Source organism: Myxocyprinus asiaticus, chromosome 16 (genome assembly GCF_019703515.2).
Source record: "Myxocyprinus asiaticus isolate MX2 ecotype Aquarium Trade chromosome 16, UBuf_Myxa_2, whole genome shotgun sequence".
NCBI lineage: Eukaryota > Metazoa > Chordata > Actinopteri > Cypriniformes > Catostomidae > Myxocyprinus > Myxocyprinus asiaticus.
This window is the reverse complement of record NC_059359.1, coordinates 8,683,438-8,701,681: the sequence shown is the minus strand read 5'-3', so window position 1 is coordinate 8,701,681 and position 18,244 is coordinate 8,683,438. Positions and strand designations below refer to the sequence as shown.

General features: G+C 37.7%; 1 protein-coding gene across 4 annotated transcripts in view; it reads right to left on the bottom strand.

Moving 5' to 3' along the window:
• LOC127454461 (oxidation resistance protein 1-like) overlaps window positions 1-18,244 on the bottom strand; it is a 240,049-nt gene that overhangs the window by 18,695 nt on the left and 203,110 nt on the right. For all 4 annotated transcript variants that reach the window (XM_051721687.1, XM_051721688.1, XM_051721686.1 and 1 more), the window contains 3 exons: window positions 17,102-17,742; window positions 10,690-10,852; window positions 7,498-7,669 (listed from right to left, as the gene is read on the bottom strand). In XM_051721687.1, coding sequence (XP_051577647.1) covers window positions 7,498-7,669; window positions 10,690-10,852; window positions 17,102-17,742 — 976 coding nt within the window. The remainder of the gene's footprint in view (window positions 1-7,497; window positions 7,670-10,689; window positions 10,853-17,101; window positions 17,743-18,244) is intronic.

Genomic DNA, 18,244 nt, shown 5'->3' with positions numbered 1-18,244 from the left:
ACCCAGTGTTCCCTCTGATCCTTTTGATCAGAAAGACCTAAAGTCAATGTTCTACAAGTTGCAGCTTGTGATTTAGACCATCTTCACACGAGAGTCAAATCAAACCTGTACCATACGTGAGCAAAACCACCTTCTCCTAATCTCAACATTTTCCTGCATGTATCTCGAGTAAATGTCACAATCCTGCCCTGTCACATAGTTAAACAGATTGCTGGTTTCAACACTTATCTATAGGAGTGGCATGTTCAACATAGCTGTACATGTAATATTTCTACTGGGTTATTCCTACTATACCTTTTGGACAATCTCATGCATTTACATTTTATTCATTTTAACTTGACTGTTTACACAACGCTGGCAATTAAATTAACAGGATGGAAATAAGGAGCTAAAGCTAGCCATAGTTCAGTGACAGATTAACAGTTAGCTTCCACAGGGATGTCAACTTGCAGTGAATTGATATTTTTAATGATCTAAAAAAAAAAAATCTGCTTTTGTTTTCCCACCAAAAATGATATCACATCCTGGAGGATGATGTCATCAAGGGACAGGCTTTTGTTAGTTAAAAAGATATTATGAAAGACTAACAAGATGGAAAGTCATTTTGAGGATGTATAAAACAATATTGCCAATAAAAACATGCTTTGTTTGAAATAATTTTATTAGAGAGAGGAAAAAATTAAGAAAAACCTAGAATATTTCTTCCATTTAAGAAGTTAGTGAAGTTAGTAGAGTGAATTTTAAATAACTGTTAACTTACTTGTGACACTTTGATAAATGAAAACTATTAATTTACCATGTTATCCTATATATTAGGATGGGGACCAGAAATGTACTGCATAACAGGAATATTTCTACTGTTAAAAGTCCTCTAACACATTGATTTACAGTATTACATGACAGTAAAAGGGCAAATGACCATGCCTGCGGTCATTCTACTCCAAGGCGGTAAATAAAAGTTTTTACCCGACAAGTTGCCACTTTACACCGCTCAATAATGTACAAGGAGGAACGTAATCTACAGCAGTCATGAAAAATACATTTGTTCTCCTTTAAAGTGCTGCTGAGACATCCACACTAAATAACACACACAGATCAAAGCGATAACATCTGCATAAACTGTCAGATTCTTGCATTCTACACATTTACTTCAAAGGTAACAACACACACCCAGCAAACAGCCCAAACACATCAACACAGCCAGATAAATTATATGCGTACATCGCACTCAATGAAACGCATTTTCACAACACACTTTAATTTACATACATATGTGTACTTAGGAGTCAGTGGTTTGGGTTCCTTCACCCTCCTCGAGAACATGATATCGTTGTCTGACTCATTCAGCCCTTCCGCCGACCTACAACATTCCATGTTCAGACGTCTTCAGGACGGGAGAATACATTGACGGAAAGATTTGTAAGCCAATAAGATTGCGCTAAAAATTAGCATGCGGCTTCTGATTGGCTCATCTATGAATACATCCCGCCTCTCCTCTGGATGACTTTAACGCTTTTAAAAAGACAGTCGCACATTAACTCGCTCTCTAAATTGTCTCTTTTGCAATAACCAATGGTATGAGAAAATGCGTCAAATGATCGATTTTATAACGTTGACGGAGAAATTATCTTTAGGCTGTTGATAGCCTGTCGTTTAGAGTTAAATACAAACATTTTCTTTATCAGCACTAAACATGCCTTTATTTCGTTCCCTTATCACTTAAACGGCATTTTGATAACGTGCCTATTTAAAGGAATAGTTCACATCAAATTGAAAATTCTCTCATCATTTACTAATCCTCATGCCATCCCAGACGTGTATGACTTTTTAGATTTTTAGAAGAATATATCAGCTCTGTAGGTCCATACATTGCAAGTAAATGGTGGCCAGAACTTTGAAGGTCCAAAAAACACATAAAGGCAGCATAAAAGTAATCCACACTACTCCAGTGGTTAAATCCATATTTTCAGAAGCAATATGATAGGTGTAGGTGAGAAACTTCTATATTTAAGTCCTTTTTTACTATAAATTCTCCTTCCTGCCCAGTAGGTGGGGACAGGCACAAAGAATGTGAATCACCAAAAACAAAAGAAGAATGTGAAAATGAAAGTGGAGATTTATAGTAAAAAAGCAACAAAAAATGTATATATACACTGGCGGCCAAAAGTTTGGAATAATGTACAGATTTTGCTGTTTCGGAAGGATATTGGTACTTTAATTCACCAAAGTGGCATTCAACTGATCACTAAGTATAGTCAGGACATTACTGATGTAGAAAATAACACCATCACTATTTAAGAAAATCATTTTTGATAAAATCAAGACAGGCCCCATTTCCAGCAGCCATCACTCCAACACCTTATCCTTGAGTAATCATGCTAAACTGCTAATTTGGTACCTGAAAATCACTTGCCATTATAGCAAACACAGTTGAAAGCTATTTGGTTCATTAAATGAAGCTTAACATTGTCTTTGTGTTTGTTTTTGAGTTGCCACAGTATGCAATAGACTGGCATGTCTTCAGGTTAATATTAGGTCAAAAATGGCAAAAAAGAAACAGCTTTCTCTAGAAACTCATCAGTCAATCATTGTTTTGAGGAATGAAGGCTATACAATACTTGAAATTGCCAAAAAACTGAAGATTTCATACAAAGGTGTACACTACAGTCTTCAAAGACAAAGGACAACTGGCTCTAACAAGGACAGAAAGAGATGTGGAAGGCCAGATGTACAACTAAACAAAAGGATAAGTACATCAGAGTCTCTAGTTTGAGAAATAGACACCTCACATGTCCTCAGCTGACAGCTTCATTGAATTCTACCCGCTCAACACCAGTTTCATGTACAACAGTAAAGAGAAGACTCAGGGGTGCAGGACTTATGGGAAGAATTGCAAAGAAAAAGACACTTTTGAAACAGAAAAACAAAAAGAAAAGGTTAGAGTGGGCAAAGAAACACAGACATTGGACAACAGATAATTGGAAAAGAGTGTTATGGATCTTAATCCCATTGAGTTTTTGTGGGATCAGCTAGACTGTAAGGTGCGTGAGAAGTGCCCGACAAGACAGCCACATTTATGGCAAGTGCTACAGGAAGCGTGGGGTGAAATGTCACCTGAGTATCTGGACAAACTGACAGCTAGAAGGATCTGCAAAGCTGTCATTGCTGCACGTGGAGGATTTTTTGATGAGAAGTCTTTGAAGTAGTTTAAGAAGTTCTGAACATTTTTTTCAAATTGTAATTGTAATTTTTCATGTTATTAATGTCCTGACTATACACTGTAATCAGCTGAATGCAACTTTGGTGAATAAAAGTACCAATTTCTTTCCATAAGAGCAAAATCTGTACATTATTCCAAACTTTTGGCCACCAGTGTGTGTGTGTGTGTTTATATATATATATATATATATATATATATATATATATTACACACATACACTGTATATCACCCTATCATATCACTTCTGAAGACATGGATTTAAGCACTGGATTCATATGGATTACTTTTATGCTGCATTTATATGCCTTTTGGAGCTTCAAAGTTCTGGTCACCATTCACTTGCATTGTATGGACCTACAGAGGAGAGATATAAATAAAAATAAAGTCATACACATCTGGGATGGCATGAGGGTGAGTAAATTATGAGAGAATTTTCATTTTTGGGTAAACGAATCTAGTGTTACCACTGCCCCAGACCTCACAGCAGGCGTGTAGCTAGACCCTGGCTGATAGGGCTGAAGCCCCGGATCTTTTGTTAAAAGCACCAAATGTTTTTTTTTTTTTTTGATGAAAAAAGTATGGCTTAGCCTAATGTTCATTACATCAGGGTACAAAAGCAACTAGACAGGCTGCAATTCTGGCTTCAAATGTAAATTAATTCTGATCAGTAAGCCCCACTTGCATTAATTGACAGTACACATTTTGACTTTTACCTGCTGTTCCTGCTCAAGTTCATCAGACACGTTAACGAACACCTGGAGTGGCTGGGATCTTTCTATTTTCTCTCAGAGGGGTGCAGCTTTCTGTATCAGAGGCACTGAGGTTTTATTATGCAAGCCTTATTTCTAAATATATAATCTATAAGCCTCACTTCTAATCTTCTTTTTTTTAATTATAAATCCATACACCAAGTATATTTTAATGCATGCACCAGTGACAGTCAACTTTTTTGGAGCACCCCTTCTCGCTCCCTAAGATGGACTCTTCCCAGGTTAGATCAGCTAGTGCGTTTAACAATTACCATAATTAAATGAGCATCAAATTCACTCAATGGCGAACCAACTAGAATTTATTCAGCATTAATCGATCATAATGAAGAAGGTACGTCAGTAACAATGAACTTTAACAAGGATATTTTGTATGGTGTGCGATTGTTATGCCTGTAGATCAGAACTTTAAAAAAAAATTTAGCAACTCATGCCAATTGAATAAAACAATGCAAAAATAAATGAAAATTAGTCAGCGATGTGATTAATAAGCTAAAAGTGGTTATTGTAAAATTATTATTATAATAATAATATTATTAAAATTAATTATTATTGTATCATTAATAATGTTTTATTTAACATCAAGGCTTTTTATCCAGATATTATTTTTGTTAATTTTATATTATTGTTATTATTATTATTATTAACTACACTGTAGCATTTGGTTACATTTATATTTTGTGTTCTCTCAGACCTGATTAACTTAATAAATACAGTACATAACATCCATCCCTCCGGCACTTTTGACTTTTAGCTGAGGAGGCTTTTCAAACAGACAGGTGCATATGAGCCGATGGGCATGGAAGAAGGCTATAGCATAGGGAGCGATAGTGCTACTCACTAGGACAGTAGATTTTGAATGAAAGGAGAGAAGAGTCAGGTAATTTAGCATAGGAGCACGACACTAAACTGATGCAGAGTGCCCGTCTGTGCTTGTTTATGGTGCGAGCATCTGGCATCCGTCACTGACTCTGCAACATCTGCACAACTGGCGGCACGAAACAAATAATGTTCAGTGAAATTCAAATGAAGATCGGGATGTATGTATTTGGAACTAGTCCTTTATCAGATGTTATCAATAAAACAACAGGAACTCTTTGTGGGGGCATTTTTTGCCCCCATATTTTTATTCATTTATTTATTTTTTATCCCCTTTTCTCCCAATTTGGAATGCCCAATTCCCACTCCTTAGTGGGTCCTCGTGGTGGCGCGGTAACTCACCTCAATCCGGGTGGCGGAGGACAAGTCTCAGTTGCCTCCGCTTCTGAGACCGTCAATCCGCGCATCTTATCATGTGGCTCGTTAAGCATGACACCGCGGAGACTCACAGCACGGGAGGCTCATGCTACTCTCCGCGATCCACGCACAACTTACCACGCGCCACATTGAGAGCAAGAACCACTAATCGCGACCTCGAGGAGGTTACCCCATGTGACTACCCTCCCTAGCAACCGGGCCAATTTAGTTGCTTAGGAGACCTGGCTGAAGTCACTCAGCAATCAGGTAGTCAGCGTCAATACTCGCTGAGCTACCCAGGCCCCCCTTGCCTCCTTATTTTGAATTTAGGGGGCATGTTTGCCCAGAGCCCCCGTTAATTTCCATGCCTGGATGGAACACTAAAGAGATGGAGAATATGAGAGATGTAACAGGTATTTAGGTGTCTCTCTTCACCATGTAGCTGGTACACAAAGCATTTTTGCTATTTCTGCCTTTCATGTCAAATGTGCTGCATTATAACTGATGATGGAGCGCCAAGATATGAAAGTCGTCAGAAGTATATATCGCTCCAACGTCACGCGCTTGCAATGTTCCAGCTTTGTTCATTATAAACAGGAGTGATAGTTTTATCACGTTGCTTGCAAACGGAGATGCAGTATAATGCCATTTGCATGTTGAATTGGTTTTGAAAGGTTTATAAATCTATAACATCTTAAATTCAGTAACTAAGCAACAAAGCGCTTGCTCTGTGCATGCACTCACACTAAACTGCTCAATGCGCCGCTGTGGGAGAGAGGGAGAGATAGAGTGGATACTCGCGCATCTTCTGGAATTACAGTTTGATACAAAAACAAGTTTATTGATTTGATTTGTTAATCTGTATTTATTGGTTTAATAATTTGCAGCTGGACTGTAAAGTGAATAAAAGTGTGTGGGAATGTTCCGCGCTATGAACGTGGAACTTGCGGGAATGATTCAAATTGTGCGCAAACCCACAATCCTGTGCCGAATTTCAGGCTCTGCCATGGAAGGACGGATTCTTGTGGGCTAAGCCCCAGATGTCACCAAAGTCTAGCGACGCCAATGCCTTACAGCCAGGATAAAGTCTTGAATGGAAGCTACCAGCAACAATGTTTTCGTCTGACATACATATTAACTTTTAACAGCCAAACAAATTGATTGGATAACAAAAAATATATAAATAAATAAATACAATTTTACTTCTTACAAAGCAAAACTATTGCATGACTTTTTCTCTGGCAGAGAGATAATTTTACAGAGCATATGAATGCTGTTTCATCACTCTGGCTTGTTTCTGATTTAGTGTAAAATTGAGTGTGTTACAATTGTCCCGGTGTCCCCTACACTGGTTCCAGGTCAACTTGGAGTGTCCTGGGGTTAAGTGTCTTGCTCAAAAGGCACAATGCTGGTAGTAACCTTCTAATTACCTGTCCTGAGATTGAACCACTACGCCACCCGTGCAGTCACGGTCAGAGAAAGTTAATTTTACTTATTCATACTAAAAGATCATGTGGCTTTGCAAAGAACCTCCAGTTCCCGAATAACAAATCAGTCTATTTTGTTACCTGCATCATTAATTTAAAGTCAAATTTAAACGCCACCAGGGCCGTAGTATCAGTTTCTCAGTGCCACAGATGAGTTTCAATACGGCAACCCGAATACAATAACATGCGAGGAAACATCAGACGGTAAAGTTTCCTATTGTCCAATCAGTTTCCTATTGTCCAAACATCCAAACTGAGCTTTACCAAACCACGCATAATACATACGGTAACAACACCTGCACCTTTAGGCATGATTTGTTAATCATGTTAAACCATGTCATTCTCATAGACATGACTGAGGAATTCATGCATGCATAAATTGCATACATGTGCTTCTTTCTTGGGGGGGAAATAAAACACAAAACAATTGCACAAGCATGCAAAACACACCAGCTGCAAGCTCACGTGAACAATGCATCTTGGTATCACAAGAAATGTATTGACCAAGTGCAAAATAACCTAATCTGTAAAACATTCAGCAAGATTTTATACAGGAGCTTAAAGTATAACTAATGCATGAAGGTGTATGAAGTGCAGGGGACAAAATAAAGACATTTCCAAACACCTGGAACAAAGAAACAGACATAAAAGGCACAAAGACAGGTGCAAAATACAATAAAGAGAAAAAATCTGAATCAAATACGGTGCATATCAACACAGGATACAGACACAAGCATAATTCACAAATATCATTACAATCCATGAGCGTAAGCCAGACAGGCCATACCTCCCACTCCTTATCAGAATTTTCTTGTGTTTGCTGCTCTTCTTTTGCCTCCTCGTTTGACTCCTCGATTTCCTTTACCACGATGAAGCCAGGATCACGGCTGATGCTTCCAACCCCCTCCCCAAAAACTTCCGGGCTCCACTGGATAAAGAAAACATACAGGTGGTCTGACCTAGAGAAATGAATGACAAGTACATTGTTAAAAATTATGTTACATCTCATAAAACTTTCATATTGTTAAGTTTGACAGGATTTAACAAGAGCTTTCATGGTTGGACAGTCAGCTTATCAAATTTGTTTTCCTATCATTTATTAAGCGAGTTTCTGGCAGAAAAACAAAACAAAATCTGGATCACAGTTGGCAGAGTGGAGCCATACTGTATACTGTGCACCGAAATATAACATTTGACCTTTCCTTTATTTAATGTTTGGCAGTGGCAATTTGCACCAAGTGTGGATAGCAACAAAAAGGTTCTTTGCCCTAAGTGCAAATAGTGGCAGTTACACCCCTAATTATATACTAAAATACAGTACAGTATAGGGGCATCACTGCAGCATGTTTATTGCGTTTATTTAGAGTCCTAAAGACACCCTACACCAACCTCTACCCCTAAGCCTAACCTTCCCTTACAAAAATTAACCATGGTTTTCCTACAGTAACCATAGTATCACCATGGTATATTGTAATAAAATCATAACCACAACATTAAACAAGATTACCATATTAACAGCATATTACTGTAGTAACACCATGGTTAATTGCATTAAAACTATGGCTTCTGCCAAAAAACTGGATCAAACCTTTCTCTCAACCCTCGACCTTCACCGTGACCAAATCACTGCGAGGAAAGCAACTTTATATTCATTTTCATTATTATAATAAGTAGTATTGAAGGAAATATTAATAGTGGAGACAGGAAACAGGATGGAAAAAAATGGGACAAAAGGCGGAATCAAACCCCCGTTGTCTGCACGAAAAACGCACATCCACACCACGCCACTGCAGCGACATTAGTGGGCGCAGTTTGTCTAGAATTTCTTTGTTTCCACCAGACTACTGGAGTGCAAATAGCCGTGGTGTGTGGATGGTGCTATTTACAATGAGAATAGTCACTCCGTTATTGTTTTTTATATTATTCATTGACATTCCATTGTGGCATAAATCTAGTCTGTAGTGCCTTTAGTTGTTTTTAATAAGCAAAGCCATAGGAAAACTCAGAGTGACTGTGAGCATGCATGCATTAGGTTGCTGACAGTCATTGTGAGCTTCAAAGCCTTGTCTCTCACTCCCTTCTCTCGCACTATTGTCATGATACTTTACATTAATCTTCCGGGTCGCCACCCAACTAGGTCATGTAGCCGAGCATGGTCATGTCTCTGTGACAGCAACAGACAGCAGTCTGGCCACAGAGCTTTGCAGTGCTCCAGGAGTACAGATGCCATTCAATATTATCATACCACACACTTTTTCCCAAACCTGCCTATGGCGGGTGAATTGAAGAAATTAACCAGCCATAAATATTTCTAGATATACATGCCATGTAAACTGTACTTTCCGTACATTTTTTTTTACAAAATATATTTTTGTCCATTTGACAATGGAATTTAGCTATTTATTATATACTTTAAATATATATTTTTTGACAAACGCTTCGGTTACTGATGTAACCTTGGTTCCCTGAAAGGAGTGATGGAGACGCTGCATCAGTAGCTGATGCTGTGGGAGCTCCTCCAAGTGGCTGTGTCCTTGAAACCCTATCCGGAGCTGGAGCCCAGAGCTGCACCATCAGGATTTTCTGACCTTCACTGTGACAAAATCACTGCAAGGAAATCAACTTTTATATTCATTTAGATTTTTTTATTTTAAGTAGTATTTAAGGAAATACTAATAGGGAAGACAGGAAACCAGATGGGAAAAAGTTGGACAAAAGGCGAAATCAAACCCGGATAGATAAGCTTTTCTTGCTGCTCCCACAACGTCAGCTACTGATGCAGCATGGAAGTTACTGATTTGAAAGGGAACAGCATCACATCACAGATAAGCCAGTCTCTGTTTCTCGATGAAACTGCTCATGTCGTGTAAAAATATCTTGATCTTGTTCCTCATATTTTAATTTTTGTAGCTTGATGTGAGGAATATTTCCCACATTTTCTTTAGCAGATCTGTATTTTTCTTACAATTCTACTAAAATGGGTGAGTCTTATTGACTAAAAGCCAATTTTTTACACATATTTAGTGCTTAACGAGTGTTAATTTTGGACCCTACTCACACTTCTGGAGTCATTTTCTGTCTGAAAATATGCAGACTAGTGAACTGTGCCAAAGCTATTCTGGTAACACCCAGAGCATCTCCCACTCTCTTGTTTATAAGTGTTCTGATTCAGCTCAAAAAGTGTATCCTTAAAATATCTGTGACTCATCTGATAAACAGAAAATAGACAGAATAAGTTCAAGTGGGCTAAAAAACAGTGAGCGCTTGTGTTGAATCAGAGCGCAGATAACTTGAGAAACAAAGACAGCACTGTTTTATTACACAAGAGCTGATCGTCTAATAAGACTGTGTCAAATTTACATAATTTCTCATTTAAAATGAAAGTGACTTATCAATTGAATTGTGCTGTGTAATTTTCTAGATAATCTCATGAAAATATTTCCTTGTCAAAATCAAAGATTTTTTTTTTTTTTTTTTTATAAATTCTTATTACCAGAATGCATCTGAATATTTTACCATTTGTAACTCCCATTATTCTTAACAGTGATTCTCATTACTGGTAGTACTAATAGAGTAAATACAATGTAGAGTAATTTATTACAATATTTTACTTTTAAATCAATGTAAATTAAAGGCAATAAAACACTACAATGATTTGTACATATTTTACAATTATTAATGAAAATAATTAAATATCACTTTATTGTGTTTTTGCATAATTTACAGCTATTAGATTAATTTACATTATGATAATGAGAAATGACATCTCAATTTTCATGGCATGGAAACAGACACCTGTATATTCCACTTTGCTCTTGAACGTATATTTATATATACATGCTGGTCAAATGGCCCATTCTTGTCTAAGTGGACAGTTCTTGGTCAGAATAAATACAATCTTTGCCAGACTTTATGTTGATAATGGACACAAACTGTGCAGGACTTAAGTCTGAATCCAGCATGTCTCTGTCCAACTCACCTCTCCTGGGGAACAGCAAACCAGTACTCATGTTTGCGATCACGCTGTGCATATTGCTGCATTGAGGCGCTTGCGTTGGACACAAACGTCTTCTTCATAGCGTTACCAACCCGCAGACACAGAAACTTGTGAGATTTCTGTCTCTCCTTGGACACCATGAGACCTGAAACACAGAAATAATGGCTTGTGTAACTCTCATAGTGCAGACTCCTATTTTCTCCCAACCCTTCCCTTTTTTCAAAATTTCCCATAGTTTGTTCTGTGTTTTTTAAAAAATCTCCAATAAAAAATAAAGTACAAAAATCAACAGAAAGGCACGTTACATGCATGTAGTTATGTTACATTTGAATCTTTTTAAAATTATTTTTTATGATTCACTCACTGACTTCTAAACACTTTCAAAATCTACCAACAACTTGTCAATGAAAAAAAATTTTTTTTTCGAGAATCTTGATTCAAACATAAATATTATGATTAAAAATATTCATTTAATTTCAGCGTTTATGTGTTCATTTCAATTGCTTTAATTAAACTGTATTAGCCTACCCTGGTATCCGCAACAGCCATTGAAAAACCCATATCGGTCAACCACTAACTGATATGACAGTCTTCATCTCATGTGAGTGTACATCATTTTAAGCAGATTTGCCAAATATACTATGTAAAATACAAGGACATGAAAGACACAAAAACATTACTTTATTAAAATTAGACTGTATACAAAAACAAAAAAAAAAGTCATTGGTATAAAACAAATTGCTTTAAATGAACAAAAGCCTGCAGAGAGCTCCGATCCAAGGCTGAACCCAATGCATCTTTTGTTAACAAATGATTAGAAGGTCAACGCTGCAGGAGGCATTGAAAGAAACACCTTACACCAGTGCTCTATGAGCCAAAGCCATTTACACATCCAATATAACATCAATCTACTTAGACTAGTGCTCACAGTGGGAGAGCATTATTTTTCAATGGCCCAATAGTGTGTAATTCAGATTACTTATGAAGTTGGTTCTGAGCTAACGCAATAACCCCCTGTGATTTGTCAGAATGGGTTTTTCAGGTGGCGACTGATGCTTTGGACAGGCAGGGTTCGTACAGATGTTTCAAAGTTAAATTCAATGACTTTCAAGGACTTTTCAAGCACATTTATTTTGTTTTCAATGCTCGAGATGTCATTAAAACAAATTCTTTATTTGTTAATTTTAAATAAAAACCTTTTATTCATTCAGTTAATTTATTTTGATAAAACACCACTTATTACAAGTACAACATATCTCAATGTACATCTTTAACTACATATTCTCACAGTAACAATTATTGGTTCATTCATGACGAAATTGATGTGCAATTGTAGTGTACTCTCTTAAAATGCACTTCACTTTCCAACAAAAGTGAATAACTGTAAACAGTAGTCCATATGACTCATGTGCTATGTTCCTTGTTTTCTAAAGTCACACAACAGATTTATGTGAGGAACTGACCGAAACTGCAAATGGGTCATTCTCCAAAAATGTTGACTTTCCAACTAACAAAATATTGAAATTTTCCATTCAGTTCAGTTTTTGCCCATAAACGCTGAGGGTTAACATTTTGTACCATGCTGACATTATTTGTATTCATAAAAGACAACTTGGCTGTTGTTCTTTCTTTTATTATTTAATTTTGCTCCATGAACGAAGCAAGTTAACACTAATGAGGGTTAAATGAGTTACAACACTAAATGTTGAGGGTTCAATGGGGTACAACACCAATTTTTTTTGTGTGTGAAAATATTACAGTTACAATGTGAATGAACATGCTGGGAAAAATCACTATATGCATATTTAAGCAGCCTCTGAACTTTGACCTCAAAAATTATTTTCCACAACTTTTTGTATTTAAAAAAAAAGAAAAAAAAAAATAAAGTTTTAACATTGATAACACTAATGCCATGAAATTAAGGAACAAACATTCTTTTTAATTATTTAAATTATTAATAATAATTTTTGTTTTGCTTTTTTGCACACTTGTTCGGCCTTGCACTAATGCTCGTATTAAAAATAAGAACAAAATAAATACATAAATAACTTTTCATGTCATAAAAGTGGTGTACCAGATGAAGGGGACAAAAAGATGTTTTTTTCAGGTAAATGACAATTTAAAATATATATTTTTTAAGCATTGGCAAAACAGAGTCAAGCCATTTCATGTAATACATTTTAGGTTATAGAATGATACCTTTTCATTTTTCACATTTTGTTTTTTTTTTATTTAAAAATTTTTTTTTGTCTATTTGAAAGCTTTACCATGACTAAAAAAGTCAAGGGACATGTTTGTCAACATATTTTGATATTGACCCAAATGTTGTCAGAAATAACCTATTTTGTGAGACACAAAGCTTTCTTTACAGAAGGAGGCGCTAGATGGCTCACAACACTGAATCCTCCATTGATCTGCATTCAAATCTCAGAACGTTTTACATCTCATCGAATTTTTTCACTCTGGGGAGCACTTTGTAATTAAAACTGATAGTTGCAAGGTTTCATACTTGTTAAATCCGCCACAGCAGTATCTATAAAATATATATTTTTAAATCCTCCAGTAACAATTAACTGTGATTGGCCCATTCTGAACAGCGCTGCCAAAATTAACACGTGCCATGTGACAGCACCATCTATGCGCTGCTTCTGTAGTGAGGACCTCTGCCCATATGGTTAAAAAGAACCGGCTCATAAGAGTACTTTGTTCTTCAATTTGACTCTACTGGTCGCGTTTCTTGCTGCGCACGCAACTGAATAGTGTGTCTCGAAACACTGTCACAGTGTAACAGTACGGTGTTTTGTCGTCTGCACCAGTAGAATAAGATACAGTATGTTTTTGAACATTTAACGGAACCGACAGTCATGAAATTCATCCGGTATTTTTTTTATTTTATTTAAGTGGTTCTGAATAAGCACACAGCACACAGAGAAAAAAAAATAAAAATTCAAAGAAATTCTTTATTCTCCATGATTCATGACACAAGCCCTGTGTGAGAGCGAGAAGCGGGGAATGTGTTGTTTGGTAGTACTCTTGGTTCCCTTAGAATCCCTTAGAAAGCACCCTTAGAATAATAGTTTCTATCCTACTACCTCCCTATTGCCTCACTGTGACTGGGTGGGTCAAGTTTCTGAAAAGTAGTTTGAACATAGTTGAGACATAATCATCCTCATGACAACCCAACCATGAAGATTTAAGAACGAGCCATTTTTACAGTTTAGTAAGTGCTCCTTTTTCACAGTAAGTTTTGAGTTCTGAAAGTTACAGTATATGTTTTCAATAAACTCATCTTTACAGATCAAGAAAAATATTTCAGAAGATCAAGATTTGATTCTTCATGATATGATCTCTTTAATACAGTCCTTGGTTCATTATAAAAGTCGAATCAGCTGTTAGTGTTGAATAACTATAATCTCACTAGATGACTCATTCTTTGGTATGCAAAGCACCTCCAGGCATGAGAGAGCTCAGAATGTCATACAGCTAAAATGCATGTAGATAGTAATAATACACAACTGATGGCCTAAAAATGAACATTTCATTGTCTAGTTTCCATTAGAAGAATATAAAGCCACACAATACTAAATAGTGGACAAACAAGACCATATTCCAGCTCAAAATTCCAATTACGCAAATGCTTGTTTTCTTTTATGTCTTTTGCATGTTGGTTTCAAACACCTAGCTTCAAAATCTCTCTGTAGCTTTTGGGTAAACAAATCTACACTGGCATACATTCAAGGGATACTTAACCCAAAAATGAAAATTCTCTCATCATTTACTCCCCCTTATGCCATCCCAGATGTTTTTAAAGATTTTTAGAAGAATATTTCAGCTCTGTAGGTCCTCACAATGTGAAGTGAATGGGTACCAAAATTTTGAAGCTCCAAAAAGCACACAAAGGCAGCATAAAAATAATGCATAAGACTCCAGTGGTTAAATCCATATCTTCAGAAGTGATATGATATGAATCAATATTTAATTCCTTTTTTACTATAAATTCTCCTCCCTGCCATTAGGTGGCGATATGAAAGAAGAATGTGAATCGGCAAAAACAAAAGAAGAAGAATGTGATAGTGAAAAAGGAGAATTTATAGTAAAAAAGGACTTAAATATTGATCTGTTTCTCACCCACACCTATCATATTGCTTCTGAAGACATAGATTTAATCACTGGAGTCTTATGGATTACTTTTATGCTGCCTTTATGTCCTTTTGGAGCTTCAAAAATTTGGTAACCATTTTGGTACCCTTGGGGGGGTGGGGGGTACAGTGTATTTTTATTGTATACAGTCTTCTTATTTTGTGTATGTTGTATATTTTTTTTTGTATACAGTCTTCTTATTTTGTGTATATTGTATATTATTAGGTGTATATTGTGTTGTGTAACAAGATGTGTTAACTGTGTTATGTGTAAATCAGATGTTTATTGTAATTGTCATACTGCTGTGTTGCTTGGAACCGCACCCAAGACTTTCACCCACTGTTGCACTTGTGTATATGGCTGAGTGACAATAAAGGGATTTGATTTGATTTGAGAAGAAAGAAAGTCATACACATCTTGGATGGCATGATGGTGAGTAAATGATGAGAGAATTTTAATTTTTGGGTGAACTATTCCTTTCAGGCAAGTGTCAATAATATAATGCAGGTAGATCTTAGCACAAAAGTTAAAATGTGAAGGGTATTTTTCATAAATGTAAGGTTTGGGGCAAGTTGTCACATTGTTATTGGGGCAATTTGTCACAAGTGTTTTATATTCTGTAATTTTATTTAAAAAGAATATTACAATATTATTTGACTTTTTTACCTTTTTGCTGTTTTATGCATTTTTTGAGCTTAATAATTGTTTTACTATTTAAATTTAGCTGAAAAGCCTATAATAAGCTGCTTAATGGTAGGTTCCATTGTGACAACCTACCCCATATGGCAGGGAATGTTGTCACAAAAGGTCAATGTGTAAATTTTTTGTAGCCATGACTTTAATGTTTGTGACTATACAAAAATTCATAACATTTACTGGGGTAAAATTACAACCCACCCGGATTCCTCTATATCGAAGTACCATGGTAATACCATCTGATGCCATCACTGTACCACGGTACTGCCACAGTACTTTTTTGTAAGGGTTGCAACTCTTGTTTTGTGGTGCATGTTATATGTAAGCATTTGTGTGCAGTTGTCATGTTTGACAGGCATTAGCTTATCTCTGTATGAGAGAGAGGGCTGATGGCGCAGTCTACCGTAGAGGGATCAAAGCAGCATGAAAAAGCAGAGGTAAAGTGACCCTGTGGTGATAGCAAGTGAGCCACTTTTCATTTGCCAGCACTCTCTCATCTGCACCATCAACAAAGCCATACAACACAAGGTTATCAACACTTCCCAGCATGCCACACCAGGACAGAAGCTCACTTTGACTGTAAAACTTATGAATGCAACTGTGGAGATTGGGGCGTGGTCGAGCGATGTTCTGTGGAGAGCGAGACCGGGACAGGAAAGCGGTAAGGACTGACACCTGGGGATCTCTAACAGCTGTTTTGTATTGTTGTGAGAGCTGTCCAGATCGCCGGAGGGAGAGCAACGCATGCAGCCGTCTTGTGTGTGTGAACTGTTATGCCGAAAAGCAGTCGTTTGTGTGTGAAACTTAAAAGTGTGACCAATAAAAGACTTACATGGACTTTTCACCTGGCCCCAGCTTCCTCCTTCATAAGAGAAAAGGGAACTTTCACAGCAACGCGCAAATGTCTTCATCAATGGTTACAATGACACTACCATTAATCACACATATTTGTAGAGAATGTTGATTTCTCTGAAAACGCTGTCTGTAGTTTAAAAAGTAATTTTTTGAAAGGCAATAAAGATACTTTTTTGATCATTTTCCCCAGATGTTTACTTATAATGTTAATGTTCTTTCTAATCAAACTATAACTTCACTCTGATTGCAGGGGTAGTTCGTGGTTTGGATTTAGGATAGGACTTTGACAAGAATGTTATTCCAAGACCATCAAATTATGTTGATCCAAATTCAGGCACTTTTCCACCATCGGGACCAATGATTCTGAGCATGTTAAAGCATTTTCACTTGAACACAGTTTGGTATGATACGATTACAAATCGTTTCCAGCCTGGATTTCTCAGCACGATTAGCTAACTGTACTCATTCTGGTGGAGCGCCTTAAGTGACGTGGCGACTAAAGGCTGGTCACTTGCTGATTTAGTCCATTCTAATCCTGATTTCACAACACCACAGTGGGAAAAAAACCCAGTAATCGTGCCAACAAGCCCGGAACCTCAATGAGAACCTTTCTGCCTGATGGTGGAAAAGCGCCTTTTGAAAGGTGTTTATCACAGAGGAATCAACCCCAGATAGACAGACACTAGAGAGCATGTTGCCATACCCTCAGCAGAGCTCAATCTCTGGCTGCCCTTGGATTGCTGGAAGGTCTCTCTCTGGGCCTGCTGGACGCTGTCTCGCTGTTCCTTGGCTTGTTGCATAGTGTGACTCTTCCACATCTTCCTCAGCTCCTCTACATCTGTCTCTGAATCTCGAGTGCCCTCTCGGGTCAGTGTAGCCTCATTTGGGTAACTTTCCTCTGAGCCCTGGGAACCTGAGGAGGAGGCGACTCCTTCGGTCTGGCAGTGGGGAGGCTGCTGGTGGTCCCTACTGGTGGGTGTGCTTGGCTGCTCCTGGCTGGGCTGTTTGTAGGTGTTGGGCTGGGCAGTGTCACTGGCTGGTTCTCCTTCCTCCTTTGGTGCCTCTGGTTTAAGCTTGTCCTCCTCCTCTCTATGGCAGGTTTGATCCATCTGAGGTTCTTGGGCGAGGGTCTGCACGGATAGGGACGAGTCTCCTGATGACTTGTCCTCCTGCTGGAGCTCCTCTGTGGACTGCCGCTCCTCGCGGATGGGCGAGAGCTCCGACTCAGTGAAGACATCCTCTGAGATGGAGCCCTCGGTGCTGCAAGGAGCCATGCTGTTGTAACCTTCCCTTAGACGCTGATCCATTTGCTGAGAGCTTCCGGAGAACACGGCTTCAAGGTCCCTGCGGCACAAATAGAAAGGTTTTACATATAAATGTATCTTTCAACTGAAAAGTTAGAGAAATAGTTCAGCCCTCATTCTCATGTTGTTCCAAACCTGAATGACTTACTTTCTTCCATGGAATACAAAAGGAGATTTTAGGCAGAATGTTTGCCACAGTAACCATTCACTTTCATTGCATCTTTCCATAAAATTAAAGTAAAGGGTGACTGAGGCTGTCATTCTGCCTAAATGCGGGGTCACATTTACCTTTGCAAAATTCTGCTGCCGAAGAAGGCGTGGTCAGACGTTAAGTGCATGTGAAACCAGGAAAAATAATGAATTGCCAAGCAGCCTCTTTTTAATGCTACAATTTATACTCTGTGAGAGTGATGTTAAAAAGAAACTCACTGCTAAAATGATGTCCTTGTCCATTGTGAATATTCAGTGCAGCTGTGTACGAAGCGGCACCCACACAGAGGACACTGCCAAACCAAGCAACTTCCTATTGGTCAAAGCGGCGA